Source organism: Phycodurus eques, chromosome 13 (genome assembly GCF_024500275.1).
Source record: "Phycodurus eques isolate BA_2022a chromosome 13, UOR_Pequ_1.1, whole genome shotgun sequence".
Taxonomy (NCBI): Eukaryota; Metazoa; Chordata; class Actinopteri; order Syngnathiformes; family Syngnathidae; genus Phycodurus; species Phycodurus eques.
The window spans coordinates 17,542,608-17,561,859 of NC_084537.1; the positions used below are offsets into that span (position 1 = coordinate 17,542,608).

Below are 19,252 nucleotides of genomic sequence, written 5' to 3' on the forward strand. Positions count from 1 at the left end.
GGCAGAAAAGCGTCTGGAACTCAGGAATGCGTGGATGATTTGAATTCATATTTCACATGTTTACTGAGGCACCATAGAGACAATATTATATCCCAAATACTAGAAAAAATTTATGTGGCAAAATACGCCCCCTTTAAATAATTTAATTATAATACAACAACAATAATAATAATGTGCGTGAACATACTTCCTGCGTTCATTGTTTCAATTTTAACTTAACTATACGAGACAATTGATTTTCCTAAGAGTCAACGTGTAACAAACTGAACCCTGTGACCACAAAACTGAGATATGAAACCAATACGTGGATTTTGTGTACCATAGCGGTACAGAAAATGGATGGATGGACATTCAAATTTATTGGGATGCCCCTGTATTTTGTCCCACCACTACTGTAATTTGAGGCAAATATGAGCACATTTTGGACTGCAAACAGGCTAAAACAACGCTAGAAATGCATAATTGTGACACTATTGGGCAAGACTGTCAGTGAGAACGTGACCGAACATTTGATCCAAACAGGTGTGGTCCAGCGGTGGTGTGGATCGGGTTCCCTATTCATCACCGGGTCAGTCGTCTTCACATCCATGAAAACCACGAGTGCTTCAAATGGTCTTCAAACAACGTTTATGTTAAAGGGAAATGTTGTGACGCAAATGGATGATAAAGACACACTCAGGACGATGAAACTCTACCCCACCGTCAAAACCGCCCCCGAGAGTCACCTGACAAGCCGCTGATAATGTACTGCATGAACTATTACAAATGACATAATGACGAAGCCCATAAAAATGCTTTCAGAGGCAGACACAAAAAAAGCTATTAAAAAGGTGATTTACGAGCACAACCGCACTGTTTACTGTAAAATAATGAAAGGACTGCATGTCAAATGTACTTTACAAGAATGCAGAGCAAAGACGTATTATTCCTCCATTTTGATAAGCTTGTAGTGAAAACACTACAGTTATCACAAGGCTTTTGGGCAGTTGACCCACAGGCTTACCATAATTAATGCTCGGGATGGAGATCTGATAGGATTACACTCAATTTGTTTGTCATCTAAAAGAAGTACAAATAATGTGTCCACTATGGGAATTTGGGCAACAAAATATTGTGGTATTTAGGATATATTTGTATTCACCAAATGTACTGTGTTTTGTCTATGAAAGAGGGAAAAAAAATCTTGTATATGAATGTTAATGAAAACGTGTCAATTTAGTTCTTAAATTTTGATATAAAAAAACAAGGAAAAAAATTTATGTTATATCCTGTTTGGAAAAAAAAAAAAAAAATCTTGACTATAAATGTAAATGAAAGTGTCAATTTAGTTTTTAAATTTAGATTTTAAAAATATAAACAAATCTGTAATTCTTCCAAGTCCAAACTGAATTTACAGTATTTGTTTGATTGTTTGTTGTGTGTGACACTAATTTTGTATATTATTGAAATGAAGTTTTATTTTTTCAAATTTAGATCTAATTTTTTTTTTTAAAGAATTTAAAGTCTAAAACAAATTTAATGTACCTTGTGTTTTATTAACTATAAATGAAAAATAACTCACTTGAAAAAAATAATTTAAAATTAAACTAAAATTTTAAAATTAGATTTCTCGTTAGCTTACTAAATGATACAGAAGAAACACACCAAAATGCTTCTCTTGACTTATTGAAGCTATCTGTCGCCAGTATAGCGTGGAATGCTAATTGTAGCAATTAGGCTTCCTCCCTGGTTACACGACGCGTCCACAGAGGAATCAAACATTTCGAGGGGGAAGCTGCCCCGACGGCGAAGCATTCTGGGAACACCGCTGTCTGCCGCCCAGCTCCAGCCAGTGGCCATTTGAGTCCTGCTAGACCAACTGTGTAAATATATGTGCGCACACACACACACACACACATACACGCACACACGCACAGTAGAACACCACCACGACATCATTAAAGCAAGAAAGACAACTGCTACTGCCAGACCCCTCCTGCACACATGGCGAGCAACCTGAAGCAGGTGTGTGTGTGTGTGTGTGTGTGTGTGTGTAATGGACACTTCATTCGGTACGTCTCTACGACATCAAATCAATGAACTTTTACCTCCTTGCACGAAACACCAAAACATACAGGGTGTCAACAAAGTCTCTGTTCAATTTTAAAAAGTTATTACAAAACCAATTGATGAGATGTGATAATCTAAGTAAGACATCTCCCCGCCTGTCAATACATTTATGTAGACTGAGACAGTATTGGGGTGGGGGGGGGCACTGTACCATTCACACCAGAGCAGGGATGTGTATTGTGTGTGATCGTCGACACGACCTTTGAGAAATTGATTGCTTGTTTGGAAATAATTAATCGCGGGCTCGGTCTGGTTTATCTGAGAGAAACATAAACGTTTAAGCAGCAGATCCTCCCATCACCAGTAGGCTACCCACTGGCTTGTAATCTATGGACAATAGTGCGTCAGCTTGGAGGACAGATACATGTACAAAAACATTCATGTCTAAACTAACTGTAACATGACCAAAATGCAAAGTTTCGTAATTTTTCTTAATGTCAACATCGCTCCTTGCATCCAGGTCCGCAAATTAAACTGTATTCAATTCAAGAAAATCCTTTGGTCAAAAATTAAACATTTCAGTACGGTGCCCCACTGTACATTGAAGTAAAGAAAATACAATGAGAGCACTTGAAACAAACAAACTAATATTTTTCATCAACTGGAATTTTTTTTAAATGTACAAATTACAGCTTTGCTATACCCTTTTCCGTGTAAACTGGTCTAATGTATTTTTTTAATTCAAATATGCAAATTAACAAGAAAAATTAGACGGACCCTGCTGTTATTTCATACAATCAGTAACAATTGCTGCTTCTACATTGAAAGATAAGTCCGTAAATCTCAACAATCCATGAGCTTGCGCCTGTTTTATTTTGTTTTATTTCCTCCAAGGAGGTTTTCATTGGCTTGGAGCAAAGCACAAAGCTTATGTAAAACATTTCACAAAAACATCATGTTATGTTAAAATGTGAAATTTAAGTTTAAAAAAAAAAGAAAGCATATTGCATAAAAATGTGGAAGATACCACACTAAACTCATTTAAAAAAAAAAAAAATTATACAAACTCAAACTATGTAAAAATATTTCTAATAAAATTACATAAACATAAAACAACTAGAAATCATACTAAGTATAAAACAAACACATTATCAAAAATGTTAAACATACCAAGTTAAACTATAAAAAAAACCGAAAAAACAACAGAAAATATTTTTAAAAATTACAAAATTACATAAAAATACCAAGCATAGTGTGTAAAAACTAAAACATTTTGAAAAAACAAACCACTTAAAAACGTAATATATATATATATATATATATATATATGTGTACAAACAAAATTGTCAAAAATATCACATTACATCATAAACATTGCATACAACATATGGAAGATGTTAAACACTGTTTCAATGTCAAAGGAGTAAAAAAAAAAAAAAGCAAAACATTACATAAAAAACGCAAAACAAGAATAATGTTAAAAGAGAACGTTAAGTCATGCGAAAACAAAACATACTGCATAAAAATGTCAACCATAACATACTGCTTTAAAATGTAAAATAATTTAAAATAAATAATTGTATAAGCATTACGTAAAACAAGTTAAAACGTAGGCAATTTAACATATGCAAAAACATTCTGCTGGTGGCAGCAATTGGCTCACTTTCAGGTGCTTCTAAATGACAATTAAACATTCTTGCCTTGAAGTCTTTCTATCAAGAAAATGTAACTCAGTCATAAAATGTGGAATACTGCATTGTGGAATTTGGGAGTCGAGCCTACAACTGGAGGCATTTTACAGTTAGTTATTGGACCAAACACATACATGTTGGGAGGCCACCCATTTAACTTTTTACGGCTGTTTCCAGGCATTTTGGCAGTAAAGTGTTAGAGTGGAGGCACAGTTGAGATAACAGGGTTGAAAAATAAAACATAAATAAGTGTACTGTAGGTCTTTTGTGGTGATAGGACAATGGGCCGCACACCACGAAATGTTTGCTCCCCTCCCCGCTAAATGAATGACTTCCACGGCCAAACGGTCCGCCGGCGTCGGCCCAATTTTGACTTCACCCTCCCAGTCATTGTCGCTTCATTCCCGGCTAAAAAGCTCGAGGCTTACGTGGCTCTACGCGGACGAGGACAACAATGAGTCGCCTCAAGTTGCTTGGCCATGGTTGGAACAAGACGAGAAAAAAAGAGAGACAGAGAGAGAGAAAAAAGAAAAGAGCCGACCATCGCGTCCTCTCCACCATTGTTTGAGCCCATCCACGACGAAGCTAACCTGCCCCTTTTCTCCTTTCTCTCCACTTCTAAAAGCTTTTCCATCAACCCCGCGCCACCGCCGCTCATAGCGAGCTCACGCGACCCCAACACTCGCGTTTGAAGACGTTTGAAACTTAAAACGAGTACTTACTTATGGCAGAATGTCCATGCAGCTATTTGTCTCACTTTCCACTTTCTTTCCGCTTGGCCGTGGAAGCCCCCCCCCACCACCAACAACCTTACCCCGCCCATCACTGCCTGCCCGCTGGGAAGTGGGGCGGAAGAGGCGGGGCAAGGCTCCGTGTTTAAACATCAACTGGACATCGTCGGGGATTCAAAAAAAAATAAAAAATAAAAATAAAAAAATAAAATAAAAATATATATATATATATGTGTGTCTGTATTTATATATATATTTTTTATTTTTTATTTTTTTTGTATATATATATATGTGTGTCTGTATTTATATATATATACAGACATACACACATACATAAAAACTCAGATCTATGAATTAAATTCAGCACAAAATGTAGACTTAAAAAGGAAATAAAACTGTTGCTATTATCAATGTCAATTTAAACATTAAAATACAATGTACATGGAAACAAATTACACTGAAGCTATTTTTACAATTATATATGTATTTGTTAACATTATTACAAATATGTATACACATTTTAACAATTTATTTGTCTCAAAATTAGAAATAGACTGACACCGATTACTAGTAATCATGGGTGGCAGATATAAATAAAGAGCACCTCAAAGTTTTCTCCAGCAAAAAAAAAACCTTTCTCAAATTTAATCCATCCAATCGCTGTAACGCTTATCCTCACGAGAGTGACAGGTGTGCTGGAGGCGATCACAACTGACTCACCATTCACACCTACAGACAAATCAGAATCAGAATCTTCGATTAACTGACCATGCATACTTTTGGAATGTGGAAAGAAACTGGAATTCCTGAAAAAAAAAACACACACAGGCACAGGGAGAACATGCAAACACCACACAGGAAGGCCAGAGCCTCCATTTGAACTCACGACCTCTGAACTGTGAGGCAGACGTGCTAACAGTCAGCTACTGTGCTGCCTCCAAAATTTCAACGTAACTGAAATGTTAACCTTTTATTTGTCTTCTTTCAATACGGGGAGATCCCAGGGTCAACGCTTAGCAGCAGCCTTAAAAAAAAGTTTCATCAATAGCTGCCAGAAATTTACCCAGTTTTAAAGTGATTTCTTATCTGTCATTGGATTTAACAAAAAGGCCAATGCCGGCATGCGTCATTCGTCAAAGCCGAATATCGGTGCTGATAATCAGTCGATCCATATTTATTGTCTTAAAATATTTGTCTTTTTATTGGACTTTGTGATGAGCACGCCTCACGGCTCTGAGTTAAGGGGTTCAAATTTGTGTTTGTGTGCGTTTTCTGCGGGTCCTCCAATTTCCTCCACCATTCCAGACATGCTTCTTAGGTTTATTAATTTAAATGGGCCATATGCATGGCAACACATTAAGCATTTCCGGTGGAACAGCCAACACTGCGATGAGCCGCTATGTTCAGCGTCAACTTGGCTTTGAGCTTCAATACGTTTTAGATGTTGTTTGCCTGGCCACCGTACCCCAAACGGGGAAGTGTATTGTCCATAAGTTCATAAGTCCATAAGCTTATTGTCCATAAGTGTAAATGTGAGTGTGAATGGTTGTTTGCACCCCGCAATTGTCTGGCAACCGGTCCAGGGTCCAACTCATGCACGACTATAATGTAATAAAACGTAGAATTTAAATGAAATAAAATTGTTGCTATTGCTAATGTAAATTTGATCATTTTTCTCAGCAATTGATCATTTGATAAAACTATTTTATTATGACAACCGTGTATTTTATTGGTTACAAATTTATATTTCTAAAAAAAAAAAAAAAACTATCATCTCTAATTTTCCTACCACTAAATGTAGACTTAAAAATGAAAAAACAACAACTGTTGCATTTGTTAAGGTAAAACAAATTTTAAATTAAATTTTATCATCAAACTATTTTTAAAAGAATGTGGATTTATTAAACTTACTACAAATTAATACGCATGTAGAACTATTATCTCAAAACATGTTTGACTAGATTGACCACAAAATGTAAAAGTAAAAATGCAATGAAAATTGTAAAAAATTAAACAAAGGCAGAAATTGATGATAAAATGAATGAACAATGCTACATATTTACAGTATTACAGTGACTACAAAATTCATAAGCATTTAACAAAAAAAATAATTTCAAAACATGTAAGATTTACCATGAAATTTAGGATTAAAAATTAAATACATTTCCTAATTTTAATATAAATTAAATAGAAAAATGTAAATTTAAAGATAAAGAGCAAAAAATTGTAAATTTTTACATGTAAAATATGGTACTCAAACTGTTACACATTCATATATTTTAAAAATTTTGATTCACCGTTAAATGTAGAATTAAAAATGAATACTTGCTATTGTGAATGTAAATTTAATTTAAAAAATGAAACATTTAATGCAGCAAATTTTATATTGACCAGTCTTTTCAAATAACCAAAATATATATTTTTACATTACAAAAATAGTATAGGTACGTTAGAGTTCTATAGAACATTTATATATATATATATATATATATATATATATATTATCTATTAAATGTCTATAGAACATTAAAATATGGTATAGGTGCCATCAGAGTAAGAAAGTAAAAAATAAATAAATAATAATCACTTTTTGTTTGTATACTTTATTGAAGACAGTAAAAAGTGTAAAAGCAGTGTTTATTTCCTCATCAAGGCATCACGGAAGGTCAAAGACTCCCCCCGTGGACGTCAACAATTATGAAATTATGATTGTACGACCAAAGAAGTCCAACTCAAAAGAAAGCAAGCAGTGCAAAACACATTGTTGTAGAATAAGTGCTGACTTTTAATCTACAATGCCACTCTTTTGTTCAATGTGACTCAAGAGAAAAGTGGTTTCTTAATGTAGATAATTACATTTATTTACAACAAAGATTACAGTATTGCACACGACAATATTCTGACTCTCTCGCACACACACACACTGCATCATTGCTCGTGTATTCACAATAAACTGTAGAACACACTCGAATGCATACTTGCATTACTCGTACGAACCAAAATAAAAAGCAAGAACATTAATTTAAAAGAAATATGAACATATGTTCCAAGGCCTGCTGCTGGTACCTGACCAGACATTTTTGGGACCCTCACGTGCCGCCATTTTGAGGTTTAAAACAACCTTCAAGAGGCGCGTGTACTTGCTTGTGTGTTTTGGATTGAAGCCTCATGGTCCGGGTATGTTGTTGTAGTAGTAGTAGTAGTAGTAGTAGTCGTGGTCGTAGTAGTCGTGGTACTTGTGATCAGTAGGTGGCGTTGGTGGGCTCCCTCTGCGTACTGAACAGGATGTCGGCCTTGGAGCTAAGCACGTAGATGAGCAGCAGGGAGGTGAGCAGCACGCCCACGCCCACGCCCAGAGTCACCATCTAGTTGGTGGGAAAAGGAGTTAAGTCGTCTTTTTGCCATATGTAAAGGAAAAATAAAAATAAAAAATGTTCCCTTACCATATAATACTACATTTTGACCATAAGTGACAAGCAAGCAACCATTAAATATGGGATGACTATGGTACAAGAGGACTAGAGAACATTAAATATGCTGCTTTAGAAAAAAAAAAAAAACATAGTTCAATGTATATAGACCATAAAATATGATGAAAATATGACGACAATATGGTACAATACAAGTGTATATAATATGTTCATACCTCCAGCTCGTGACTAGCCACCAGGAAGATACGGCCCTTGATAGTCTTCCAGCGAGACTCTGTCCAGGTGGAGTAGTCGATGGAGGTGAACTCTCGCAGAGGGTCAAAGGCGGGCGACAGCGCCTTGGAGAGGTGCACTGTGGAACGGACACAATAGCTCTCCCGCTCGGTCGCGTTCGGCGGCATCGCACCTTGAACCCACATGTACGTGTACATCTGATAAAAGGAGCAACGCTTGTAACATTTTGTGACCAGAGGGGGGCGCTCATCGCTAAAACGGCCACTCACGTGTTTGCTCTCTGTATCGCTCTCGTCCGTCCGCTGGTTCTGGCAGTCCTGCTGGGTGACGTTGACCACGCTGCCCGTCAGGTTGGCCAGCAGGTGCTGTACCAGGTGCGTGTGCTCACTTGACTGCTGCGCCACGCCCACGTAGAAGTTTATGGCTGTGTCTTCTGCAGCACGTAACGCGAGCACCGTTTCAAGTAGACTGCCAACATCCTCCAATTGTTTACGATGAGATACCGTATTCCCTCAAATAGTGAGTTATATGCTCAACTAGTTTTTTTTGTTTTTTTTAAGGCAAGACATTTATTACAAAGTTCTTTATTTGCACTAATGTGTTGTTATGATAATCTAAAACTATATTCAGTGCTGTATGTCCTCAAATAGTGAGATTATTTGCTCAACTGCAGGGAGTAATAAGTGTTTATTAAAGGTAAGGCATTTATCAGAGAAGGTCTTTATTGGCACTAATGCATTTTAAGGTACTATTGCCTACGTGAGAGTTTATTTTTAACTATGGGGAGTGAATGGTGGATTTAAAGTCAGGCATTTATTAGCGGGGAGGGTGGTCTTTATTCGCACAAATGCATTTTTGTGATACACTGTTCTAAAAGAATAGATAGTCCATTACCTGAAATAGAGTCTGGCGGTTAATATTTAACTACAAAGAGTGACTGGTGTTTATTAGAAGTAAGGCACTTCTTAGAGAGGAGGCCTTTATTTGCACAAATGCCTGTTCATGACAATATTACAAAATAATAAATATAGCAGTAGTGGCCAGGGGTGTTTATTTGCTTAACTGCTTGGGGCAATTAGTGTTTATTTAAAAAATAAAGCATTTATTAGCGAGAAAAATACATTACACAAATGTATTTTTCTGACAATATTGTAAAATAAAAACCGTTTTTTTTTCAAATAATGTCTGTGTGTGTTTATTTGCTCAGCTGCAGGGAAGAAATTGTGTTTATCAAATGTAAAACATTAAGTTGCATTAGCAAAAAGGACTTTATCGGCACAGCTGTATTTTTATTTTTATCCATCCATCCATTATCTGAGCCGCTTATCCTCACAAGGGTCACGGGAGTGCTGGAGCCCATCCCTGGTATCATCGGGCAGGAGGCGGGGTACACCCTGAACGGGTTGCCAGCCAATCGCAGGGCACATATAAACAACCAACCATTCGCACTCACATTCACACCTACGGGCAATTTAGAGTCGTCAATTAACCTACCACACGTCTTTGGGATCGATAAAAAAATTGGGTAGATATGTCCATCATGACACAACGCACGAAAATCTCAAGTCAGCCATTTTGGGTGAATTCCAGGACTTAACCTTGACGGGCTTTGATTAGGGAATTTGCCCACATGGGCCCCAAATGGAAGCCGGCATACTAGACGATGACTAACACTTTTCTTGCCGGCGTCATCTAATGTGGGCGGAGCACTACGTCAAAGTTTAATGATCATTTCCTGGATTTCTCCAGTTCATTGCTGCTTGCAGGTTTCATTTGCAGATTAGTACGGTTAAAAAATAATTAAATAAATAAATAAATCACATAAAAAAGTATTTAATGATATCCCAACTCACTCAGGTGGCCTGCGAGGTCAGCGGGAACTATCTGCTGCATCCAGCTGTTGTTTGACTGGATGAGGAAAGAGTACAGCATCTGGCTCACCTGAGGGAGAGAAATCCAGCACAGACATTGCTTACAAACCCATCAACTCATTTGCACCAGACCAAGCACAACACAATTAAAGGAAACACTCATATAATGGCCCAATCTTACTATTTGGGCGTCGGCGTTGATGCCACTCAGGTGGGATTGGTTCCCTCCCGCCTGCTTGTACAAACCTCGAGCAACCACGGTGGACACCTCGGCCAGAGCCTTCCAAGATACACACAACCTTCACTACAACCACAACGTGACATTTGGCGCTCTTCTGACGGCACTGAGGCAGACCTTGGCTGTGTCGGTGACAAATTGCAGCTGCTCCTCTTTGGTCATGTTCTGCGGATACGTCACGCTCAGGTATTCTGCATTATCGTACATGCTCTCATAGAACCTGCATAAGAGATATGCATTTTAAGGAAATCAGACTTTTTAATGGCTTGTATACAAATAGTTTTGTGTCTGGAATGCCTTTCCACCAATCAAGTGTAAAATTAAACAACCAAATAAATATTTAAACTGCCTATTTCTGAAAATAACTGCGTAAGAGCCCTTCTGCCCCACACTCACGTTAACAGTAGGGATAATTTACATAATCACCCCCACACTAGGTTTTTCTGCTCGTGACATTATCCAGAGACACTTTCAAGCTACTAAACCGTTCAAAACACTATCATGCAGAGGAAAACCCTCACCTGCTGCAATAAAGTCAGTGCCAAAAGGTAAGCAGAGCTGCATTGCGCTTTGTTGTATGCACAACATACTAACACTAATTAGAGTTATCTTCTGATAAGTGGCACATATTTGACTGCTCAGTGAAGTTGTCGACACAGCGACAGTTGCCACATACACATAGTGTAGCACATATATGTCGAACTCAGGCCGGCGGGCCAAAACTGGCCTGCAATATAATTATATTTGGCCCACGAGACCATATCAAATGTGTATTAGAGCTGGCACACCAATATAGAGCGCATGCACTGGAAAGTGCCACCCCCCCCCCCCCCCCCCCCCTTTTCTGTTGCAGTCATGAGCAACCATTCTACCAGTGTCCTAAGGCAAATTTACACTTCGCTTTCCCAAAAATGCTCATACGAAAGATGGAAAACAGGAGCTTCCAAGACAGGTGGGAGGAAGATGATCTGTCACGAAAGTAAAGGACAGACCCGTTCGCTTGTGCGTGGAGGCAACGTGGCTTTGAATGAATGTGTTCTTTACACACTTTTTCCACTCCAAGGTAGGGACTGTTAATAGTTCGAAGGTTGGATTTTCATTCAAGTACACTGCCACTCTGGGGCACTTAGGTTCGAGACCCCGACCGGACCATCCGCCAACATAACCCAGACTCACGACTGTGGTGTCCTTGAGCAAGACACTGATAGCCCGAACTGCTACCCGGGCGCTTCAGCTGCCCCCTGCTCCAGTGTGTTCCACTCACAAGTGTGTGTGTTCACTGTGATGGGTAAAATGCAGAGAACAATTTTTTATTTTTTTTTTTGTTCCTCAGCAAAACAGATAGGAACTGTTTTACATTGTGATCAAAATGCATAATAAGTCTCCTTTAAACTCACACAAGACTCCCCAAACTACTTGTTCACCTGTTGCTGAATTCCGACTGGTGGTCCTCGATGACGACGCCCGGGATGGGCCGTGAGCGTAGGAAGCGCTGGAAGGACGAGGGCGGCAGCGGCTGCGAGAAGGCAGGCTCACTCGCCGAGACATTTAAAGTCCCAACGGCAGACTGTACGTTCTCCACCAGCGTCTTTACCTGCCACACCAAGACAGAAGGATAATCAGGGAGGTCTTAACGGGAAAAAGGCTGAGCCAGGAAGGGAAATTGGACAAACCTCTTCGTCGACGCTGATGTTCCGCCTTGAGACGGGATCAGAGTGGAGCCACAGTCGGGAGTCGGCACGCAGGCCCACCTGGATGCAACAAAATCAAATGAGTTGACTTTTTGGTCTAACCCTCAAACGGTTGAAAACAACTGAATACAGGATTAATAACTAATTAACATATGTGGTCCAGGAATGTTAAAATACAGCAAAACCTTGCATTAACAGTCTCAGAGCCAAAAGACTCCGGGTTTAACGGATAAAATCCACATTAATGGCAGTGGACAGCTGGAACTCAAAACTAGCGAGCAAAGTCTGTTAGTTCCAGAATTGGTTGCGGTCATTTACTGCTCCAATCAACAGAGACTGGCAGTTCAGGGAATAGCTGCTTTTATTTACTTGAGCCCTCATCGTGTAAACACATGTATCGTGTCGCGAACATTTTATACTGATTTTGGTACGGTATACAGTATTGCTTTTTGCCAAGCCCTTCAGTATGGCATCCAATCGGAATGGAGGTGAGAAAAGGAAGCGCACTAGTGACAAATTGGAACATACAAAGAAGTTGTAGTCAGGAGTTTCCGTGGCCAGAGTATGTGAGGAATACGGCGTGAAAAAAGAGAGAAATTAATTTTCACTCCACCCCATATACTGGTATGGCCAATGATGAGTACGGCTTTGTTACCAAGACGATTTCGGTGGACCAATGGGGTGGCTACTCACTACTTAAGCGAGTGCAAATTGTGAAGCGCACACAAGCGCCCATAAAGACAGTGAAAACATTTCTTGTATTTTCATTTGTGATGGCAGCAATTTTAGGTATATGCCATTTAGCAGACGCTAACACTGATAGTAAAGGCTGGGCATCGTTAAGAACACTTTAACCCAAAATACGACCACGGTATTCAAAAAAGGTATCCAGAGGACACTTGTAGTTCGTATGTGTAAATGTGCCTCTATTCACTGATGAATTGGGGCCATCAGGATGCGATCAATAACAATTTGCCTTGACTTAATGGCCTCCTTGGACTCAACTCCCATTGCACCTGTGACCGTGATCCGGATATGGATAGCCGTATGTTTGGGGGTAATAGCGCCACCTGTTCCTATAGCATTCACCTTAACCCCCAAGAACATGTTCACACACACCTGTCCAACCTCCAGCACAGAGTGAACGTTATCCAGGTCCACCACAAACTGCTCGTTCTCCATGTCATACACCATCCTGGAACTGCCGATATAGTCAAAGGTTTCCTGTGGGTCAATAAAAATTGGGTTACTCTGTGGATTTCAAAGACAAAAAGAAACAAGAAGGTCAATAATAACAGACGGACCCCCTGGAAAAAGGCGTAGAGGATGGTGCGGTTGGGCGGGGCCTCCTGAATGACATTACGGAGGGCATGGGCGGCCGCCAGCAGGGTGATGAAGCCCGAGGCGGCACTCTGTGCTCCGGGAGCAATGTCGAAGAAGAACGATCGGCTGTCCAGCTGCACAGGGGGGGAACGAGTCACTGTTACATAACAAAAAAGAATCATACGATACGGGAGCCAGGAAAATTTATAACACAACGTCTCCTGCTGATAATGTCACCGTCTGATGAAAATCATGTACATTATGTAACTTATTTTTGTCATTGTAATCCACAAAACACTGGAGTGGATATGTGTTTTTTCATAAACAAAACAACAAAAATCTGGTTCGTGTTTTCAGACAAGAAGTATTTTGTTCATGGTTTTTCACTGGACAGTGACAGTGATATGTTTTTTCAAACACACTTGGATAAAATGCTTTTTTTGGTTTGTTTTTTAAAGATGTTTTCATTGGACAGCGATAAGCATTTAAATTATCTGCCCCAAAACAATGAAAATCAACCACATATAAAAAAGAAAAAGAAATTTGGGGGGAGAAATGCATTATTTAATTGGACAGCAACATTTTAACATCCAAATTGATAACGTTTTCTGTTTTTTAGTTAAAAAAAAAAAAAAAAAAAAAAAGAAATTCATGTTTTTTTGGTTGGAAAGTGTCAAAATGCATTTTCATTTTTATTTTTATCCAAAAATCAGCAATGTTGTCTTCGTATTTCAGATATATTGTTACAAAACAAATTTGGAGGGTAGATTTTTATTGAAATGCAAAAATGTATATTTTTTTATCCAAACGTACAAAATAAATGCCATCATACTTTGCATTTGGAAATAATGCAAAATAATAATACTAATAATTTGATAGAGATGCATGTGTGAGCTGTTGACGTGTTTTATTAAACCATAGTAATGTAAAGCAGCTCCTGTAATGGAGTCAATAACTCACCCGAGCGGCTGCGATGACAACGCTTTCCCACATCTTGTGTCCTTTGGCCGTGTTGTTGAGCGGCCGGGTGGTGGCCCAAACGTTGAAGTCTCCCAGCGGGTCGCAAACGTACTCTACACAGAAGACAAAGTGTTACGGCAGACTTCGTTGGATACGCTAAACTTAAGTCAAAATACCCGGAGTGATGCCGAAGTTGATGTCATTCCTCCTCATGCAGGTGGCCGTGTTGGTGACGGCCGACATGTGCGAGTAGAGCTGCATTGCGCACAGCGGGTACTGGGGGTCACTGCCGTTCACAACACGGTTATGGTCCAAATAGCACTGCCAGGGAGGAAACAAAGGAACGCCAAACACATTTATTTCCGCATTGTCCTCGCTTAGCTGACCGAATGAACAAGCGCCACCTACCTGCCGGATGATGCGCGTGTCATTGTCGTTCTTCAGAGAGAAGACGGGGAAGTCAAACTCCTCGTAAGACAGGCCGTTGCCCCAAGGATTCCACAGGGTCGTGTTGCAATGAGCCAAGGCCGGGTCGTAGCTCTCAGAATACACGCCTGATGGGAATAACATTTATTACATACTGCATGTAAAATGTGTTGTTTTTTAGTTTTAAACCAGAAAAAATTTGGTTTGGCTGTGTTTTGGATAAAAATAACAAAATTGGAGATACAGGTTTTCATCGACTATGTGTGTGTTTTTATGTTTTCAGCATATTTTCGATATATATAGATCTGGATACAGGTTTTCATTGAACAGACACGCAAACACCAAAGGCATGAAAAAGGTGACCCAAAAAAAAAATAATTTGGGGGGGGAGGGGGGGGGGCGCGATCCCCCAAGCCCTTGCAGATAATTTTTTTAAATTTGATTTTAACATAAATTAAGCAATCTGGAAGACGCTAAAGAGTACAATACGGTAAAAAATAAGAATAAATTCTTCACGCAGAAAAACTTACACCACTCAAGTCCATGTTCCAGCCATCCATTTTCTGTACCGCTTCTCCTCACTAGGGTCGCGGGCGTGCTGGAGCCTATCCCAGCTATCTTCGGGCGAGAGGCGGGGTACACCCTGAACTGGTCGCCAGCCAATCCCAGGGCACATATAAACAAACAACCATTCGCACACACTTTCACACCTACAGACAATTTTGAGTCTTCGATTAACCTACCGTGCATGTTTTTGAGATGTGGGCGGAAACCGGAGTACCCGGAGAAAACCCACACAGGCACGGGGATAACATGCAAACTCCACACAGGCGGGGCCGGGATTTGAACCCCCGAAGAAGAAGAATTGACTAAAATCATTGTCTGTTTCACTTCATTTTTCACTACTACCAACTTCAAAGGCCAATCCCAAATGCATCATCCAGGAAAATACTAAGCACAATATTTTTCTGTTTTTATTGGCCATTTCTGAATTTGAAGTTAGTTCATTCTGTGTTGTGACATAATCCTTAACAGCGCTCCGTCGCTTAATACATTTAACATTAACATCAGTAAACTAATTAGATAATTGTAGCCGCATTTCTTAATGAATACAAAATGTACTAGCGGATCAGCTCTTGTTGCCGATGTTACGCGTGCTTCGCGGTTCCACTTGGGACCACAACCAGGGCAGCACCTCAATGCGAAAATACAAAAGACCAATGCAACAAATACCACACTGGCTGATCAGATGAGCAAAAATGTTGCTGAAACGTAAGAGTAGCAATAGACGATGTCCGCTCCATAGGTGGGTAGAGTAGCCAAATATTGTAGTGCTACTCGACAATAATGTGACTCAAGTAAATAGTAGTCCTCCAACAAATTACTTGAGTAAGAGTAAAAAGTATGCAGTAAAATTATTACTCAAGTACTGAGTAAATAGTGAGTAACTTCTGTTTTTTTTTTTTTTACCACAGCATGAACATCAATTGAAAAAAAATAAATACAATTACAAAATAAAATGTGAATGTACAAATTCTGATGTTGCTACATGTGTGTGTGTGTGTGTGTGCATAGTCAAAACTACAAAAAAAACATTGCAATTTACTGCACGGTGTTTTCTCAAGTTATAAGTGAGCCGAAATGACCACGTTTGGGCAGACAGTACCAGACAAATACTACAAGGCGACTGATTTGCATGTATGATTGAACAGCCATGTTTTTTCTGTAGTCAAAAAAAATAATCTCTTTTTTCAGATGAAAAATTGATTTGAATTTAAAAAATTTTTTTTTACATTTGTAGATAAAGATTTTCATTAGACAGAGACTATTGGTGTGTGGTGTTATTTAGTATTTTTTTTTTTTTTAAATCAGACAATAGAAATACTGTATGTTGTCATGTTTTGGATAAACAAAATTTTGGAGAAACATTTTTCATTTTAATCACAAAACTTTGGACAGTGTTATGATTTTTTTTACATTTTATCCAAGAAACAACAAATGGCAGTTGTTTTTGTAGTTTTGGATAAAAATAGACTCAGATAAAAGGAAAATAAAATTGAGATACAGATTTTTATTGACTATTTGCATTTGTTTTTTAGAAGCATATTTTTCTTTCAAGTTTAAGATAAATATGGATTTACGCTTTGAAGATAAATGTTTTTCATTGGATGGCGACTACAAAATAAAAACTGAAAAAAATGGATCTGGAAAAAGAGAAAAAATATGGAGCTATATGTTTTCATTGGGCAGTGACTATATTTACGTTTTCTTTATGTTTTGGACAAATACCGATTAGGATAAATAGGGAGGGGGAGGGCTTGGAAATATGTGTTTTTCATTGAGCAGTGACCATTTACAGTATTTTCAATGATAATATTGATTTGGATTTAAATGGATTTGGATAAAAACAAAAATTGGCAACAGTTGTTTTCATTGGACAGCATTGTATTTGCACTCAAATCAATGCTAAAATGATTAAAATGTAAAATGCAAAGTGTAGAAAAGGCACCTGAGTTCTCGTTGGGACACGCTGTGTGTGGAGAGACACCCTCCACTGGGTTGGCATTTGGCGCCACGACGGCGACGCCTGCCACCCTGCTGGAGTTGTTTTTCAGCTTCATCATGATGGACCTGATGGACACATCAAAGTCAAGTCAAGTCTATTTGGATAGCCTCGAATAACACAAGAGCCTCAAAGGGCTTCAGAGTTTAAAGGGGTCATATGGAAAATTGACTTGTCAATTGCTTATATATAAATAGTTCAGTTGCCTGCCCACCCATCAAGTAAGAAATTGAACCAACTAAATATTTTATTTGCATAGTTCTGACTATATGACTCAGGTCCTACATCTGGATCAGAGGCACCCCCTGCAGGGGCATGATGCCTTGTGAAGAAAAAAAACAAAACAGTACCCGGTGAACAGCTGGTGTTCCAGGATAACCATATAAGGAGGATGGAGACCCGTGCGCAGCACAAAGTCCAGGTTTTCCTCGGACTCCAGCACGTGGAGCACACCCACATCTCCGGACAAGGATGCTGGAGGAGGAGGAATTCAGGTATTAACATTCTAATGGCACATGCTCGTCAATTCATACTGTGGCTTTACTCACACTGGCAGCCGATCTGATGTGTGGCGTTAAGCAGTCGCACACACGGGACAGTGTAGTTGAGGTGCAAGTAGATTTTTTTCTCCACTGAAGTACAACCAGCACCTACAAGAGGAACACTGTAACTGGAGCACAATACCCTAATAGTACAGTGGCACTGCGCCCGCTATTCGTGGGGTATAAGTCCCGAACCCTGTCACGAATATAAAATCCGCCAGTAATTGACAACCACCCAAAAAGGTTTGTAATAGTCTGTAGATTCCAGAAGATGACAGCAAAGCACTTTTTTTTCGATGAGAGAAGGCTTTGGCCTGAATAAATGAAGCTTCTCCCCGAGTTCAACATATTGCCACCAGAAGGCGCCAAAGCAATAATTTCATATTAGAAATGGCTTTGGCCGGTGCACAAAAACAGCAAGAATCACAAATATACAGGGGTTCACTATACAATAAATCACAGATATGTCCATAATTTTACAAGCATGACACACATCACAGAAGGGCTGGGCAAGTTACTCGATTCTATTTTAATTTGTTACGGCATTTTTTTTAAAGTGTTTTTTTAGGTGCTGATGTAGTTAAAATGACTGTTTCCCGTATAACAAGAAAGGAGCCTAGTGGAAGGCAATTACGGAGTTAATCGAGCTGAACATTGTCAAAAACATTGTGCTCATACTCCTTGGTGAAAAAAAAGAGAACCGCTCATAACACTACATCAAGGTGAACAAAACAAAAAAAACACCGGTAACGTTGGTTTTCAAGGAATATTTCCACGCCAAACGTATAAGGAGCCCTGCATTGGTTAACTACGACTTTACGCACACTTCACAATATTTATGTGTTACTTTGTGGTGAAGGTACGTAAAATCAGACAAATCGTACATTGAATTTGGTCCGAGGGTTCACTTGAGCTCCAAGCGGGTGGAAATCACGAGTAGTCACGCTCAATCTCAACCGCCCATTGTAAAATCACTAATCCATTACTTTTATCACACACTCTCTTGCGTTATTAAAAAATCAAGAGACGGTAACCGGAGGACCAACTACCTCCGAAATGATAATGTGCCAATAAACTGGCATTATAGACACAAGCTCATTGTGAGAAGTCGGCTCACTACTAGCCTAGCGTACACCTAGCTAACTCACACAAAGTCCGAACAAGCGATCCGTTTTCTCTCTGAAATCCACCCCAGCCGCAAAAAAGCACGACGTAGCGCCAAGCTAAAGCGGTCCCGGTGCCAACTCACCAATGAAACACAAACAAAGCAGAACGTTAAAAGTCCATTTGATCGAATGCGAATCCATCTTCCTGGTTTGAAAGACGACCAACACAACAGGAAGGGGCGACACGAACAACGTCCGTTTTCCGGTGTTTAACTTCTCGTTTGCCACCCATCACATTAAGTACTTTACAATTTATATTAATTTTATTTATTTACTTAATTACTTATGTATTTTACCATTTATATTAATTTTATTTACTTAATTACTTATCGAACA

The 19,252-nt window shown here is 39.1% G+C and overlaps 1 protein-coding gene across 1 annotated transcript; it reads right to left on the reverse strand.

Moving 5' to 3' along the window:
* Window positions 1-7,065: 7,065 nt before the first annotated feature.
* Window positions 7,066-19,094, reverse strand: ncstn (nicastrin). Its single transcript, XM_061694874.1, has 17 exons — window positions 19,000-19,094; window positions 17,757-17,858; window positions 17,559-17,682; window positions 17,155-17,276; window positions 14,628-14,773; window positions 14,396-14,540; window positions 14,220-14,332; window positions 13,241-13,393; window positions 13,056-13,160; window positions 11,919-11,996; window positions 11,670-11,839; window positions 10,363-10,465; window positions 10,189-10,287; window positions 9,990-10,077; window positions 8,406-8,569; window positions 8,118-8,333; window positions 7,066-7,836 (listed from the first exon to the last, which is right to left on the reverse strand). The coding sequence occupies exons 1-17, from the start codon at window positions 19,055-19,057 to the stop codon at window positions 7,714-7,716; spliced, it is 2,109 nt and encodes a 702-aa protein (XP_061550858.1). The 5' UTR covers window positions 19,058-19,094; the 3' UTR covers window positions 7,066-7,713.
* Window positions 19,095-19,252: the final 158 nt, after the last annotated feature.

Bases quoted from the DNA above. Each gene is read 5' to 3' on its own strand.
- ncstn (XM_061694874.1), bottom strand. From the start codon at position 19,057: ATGGATTCGCATTCGATCAAATGGACTTTTAACGTTCTGCTTTGTTTG. The intron at 17,859-18,999 runs GTGAGTTGGCAC...TTCCTCTTGTAG, and splicing joins GCTTTGTTTGTGTTTCATTG to GTGCTGGTTGTACTTCAGTG. The intron at 13,394-14,219 runs GTGAGTTATTGA...CCCCCTGTGCAG, and splicing joins TTGTCATCGCAGCCGCTCGG to CTGGACAGCCGATCGTTCTT.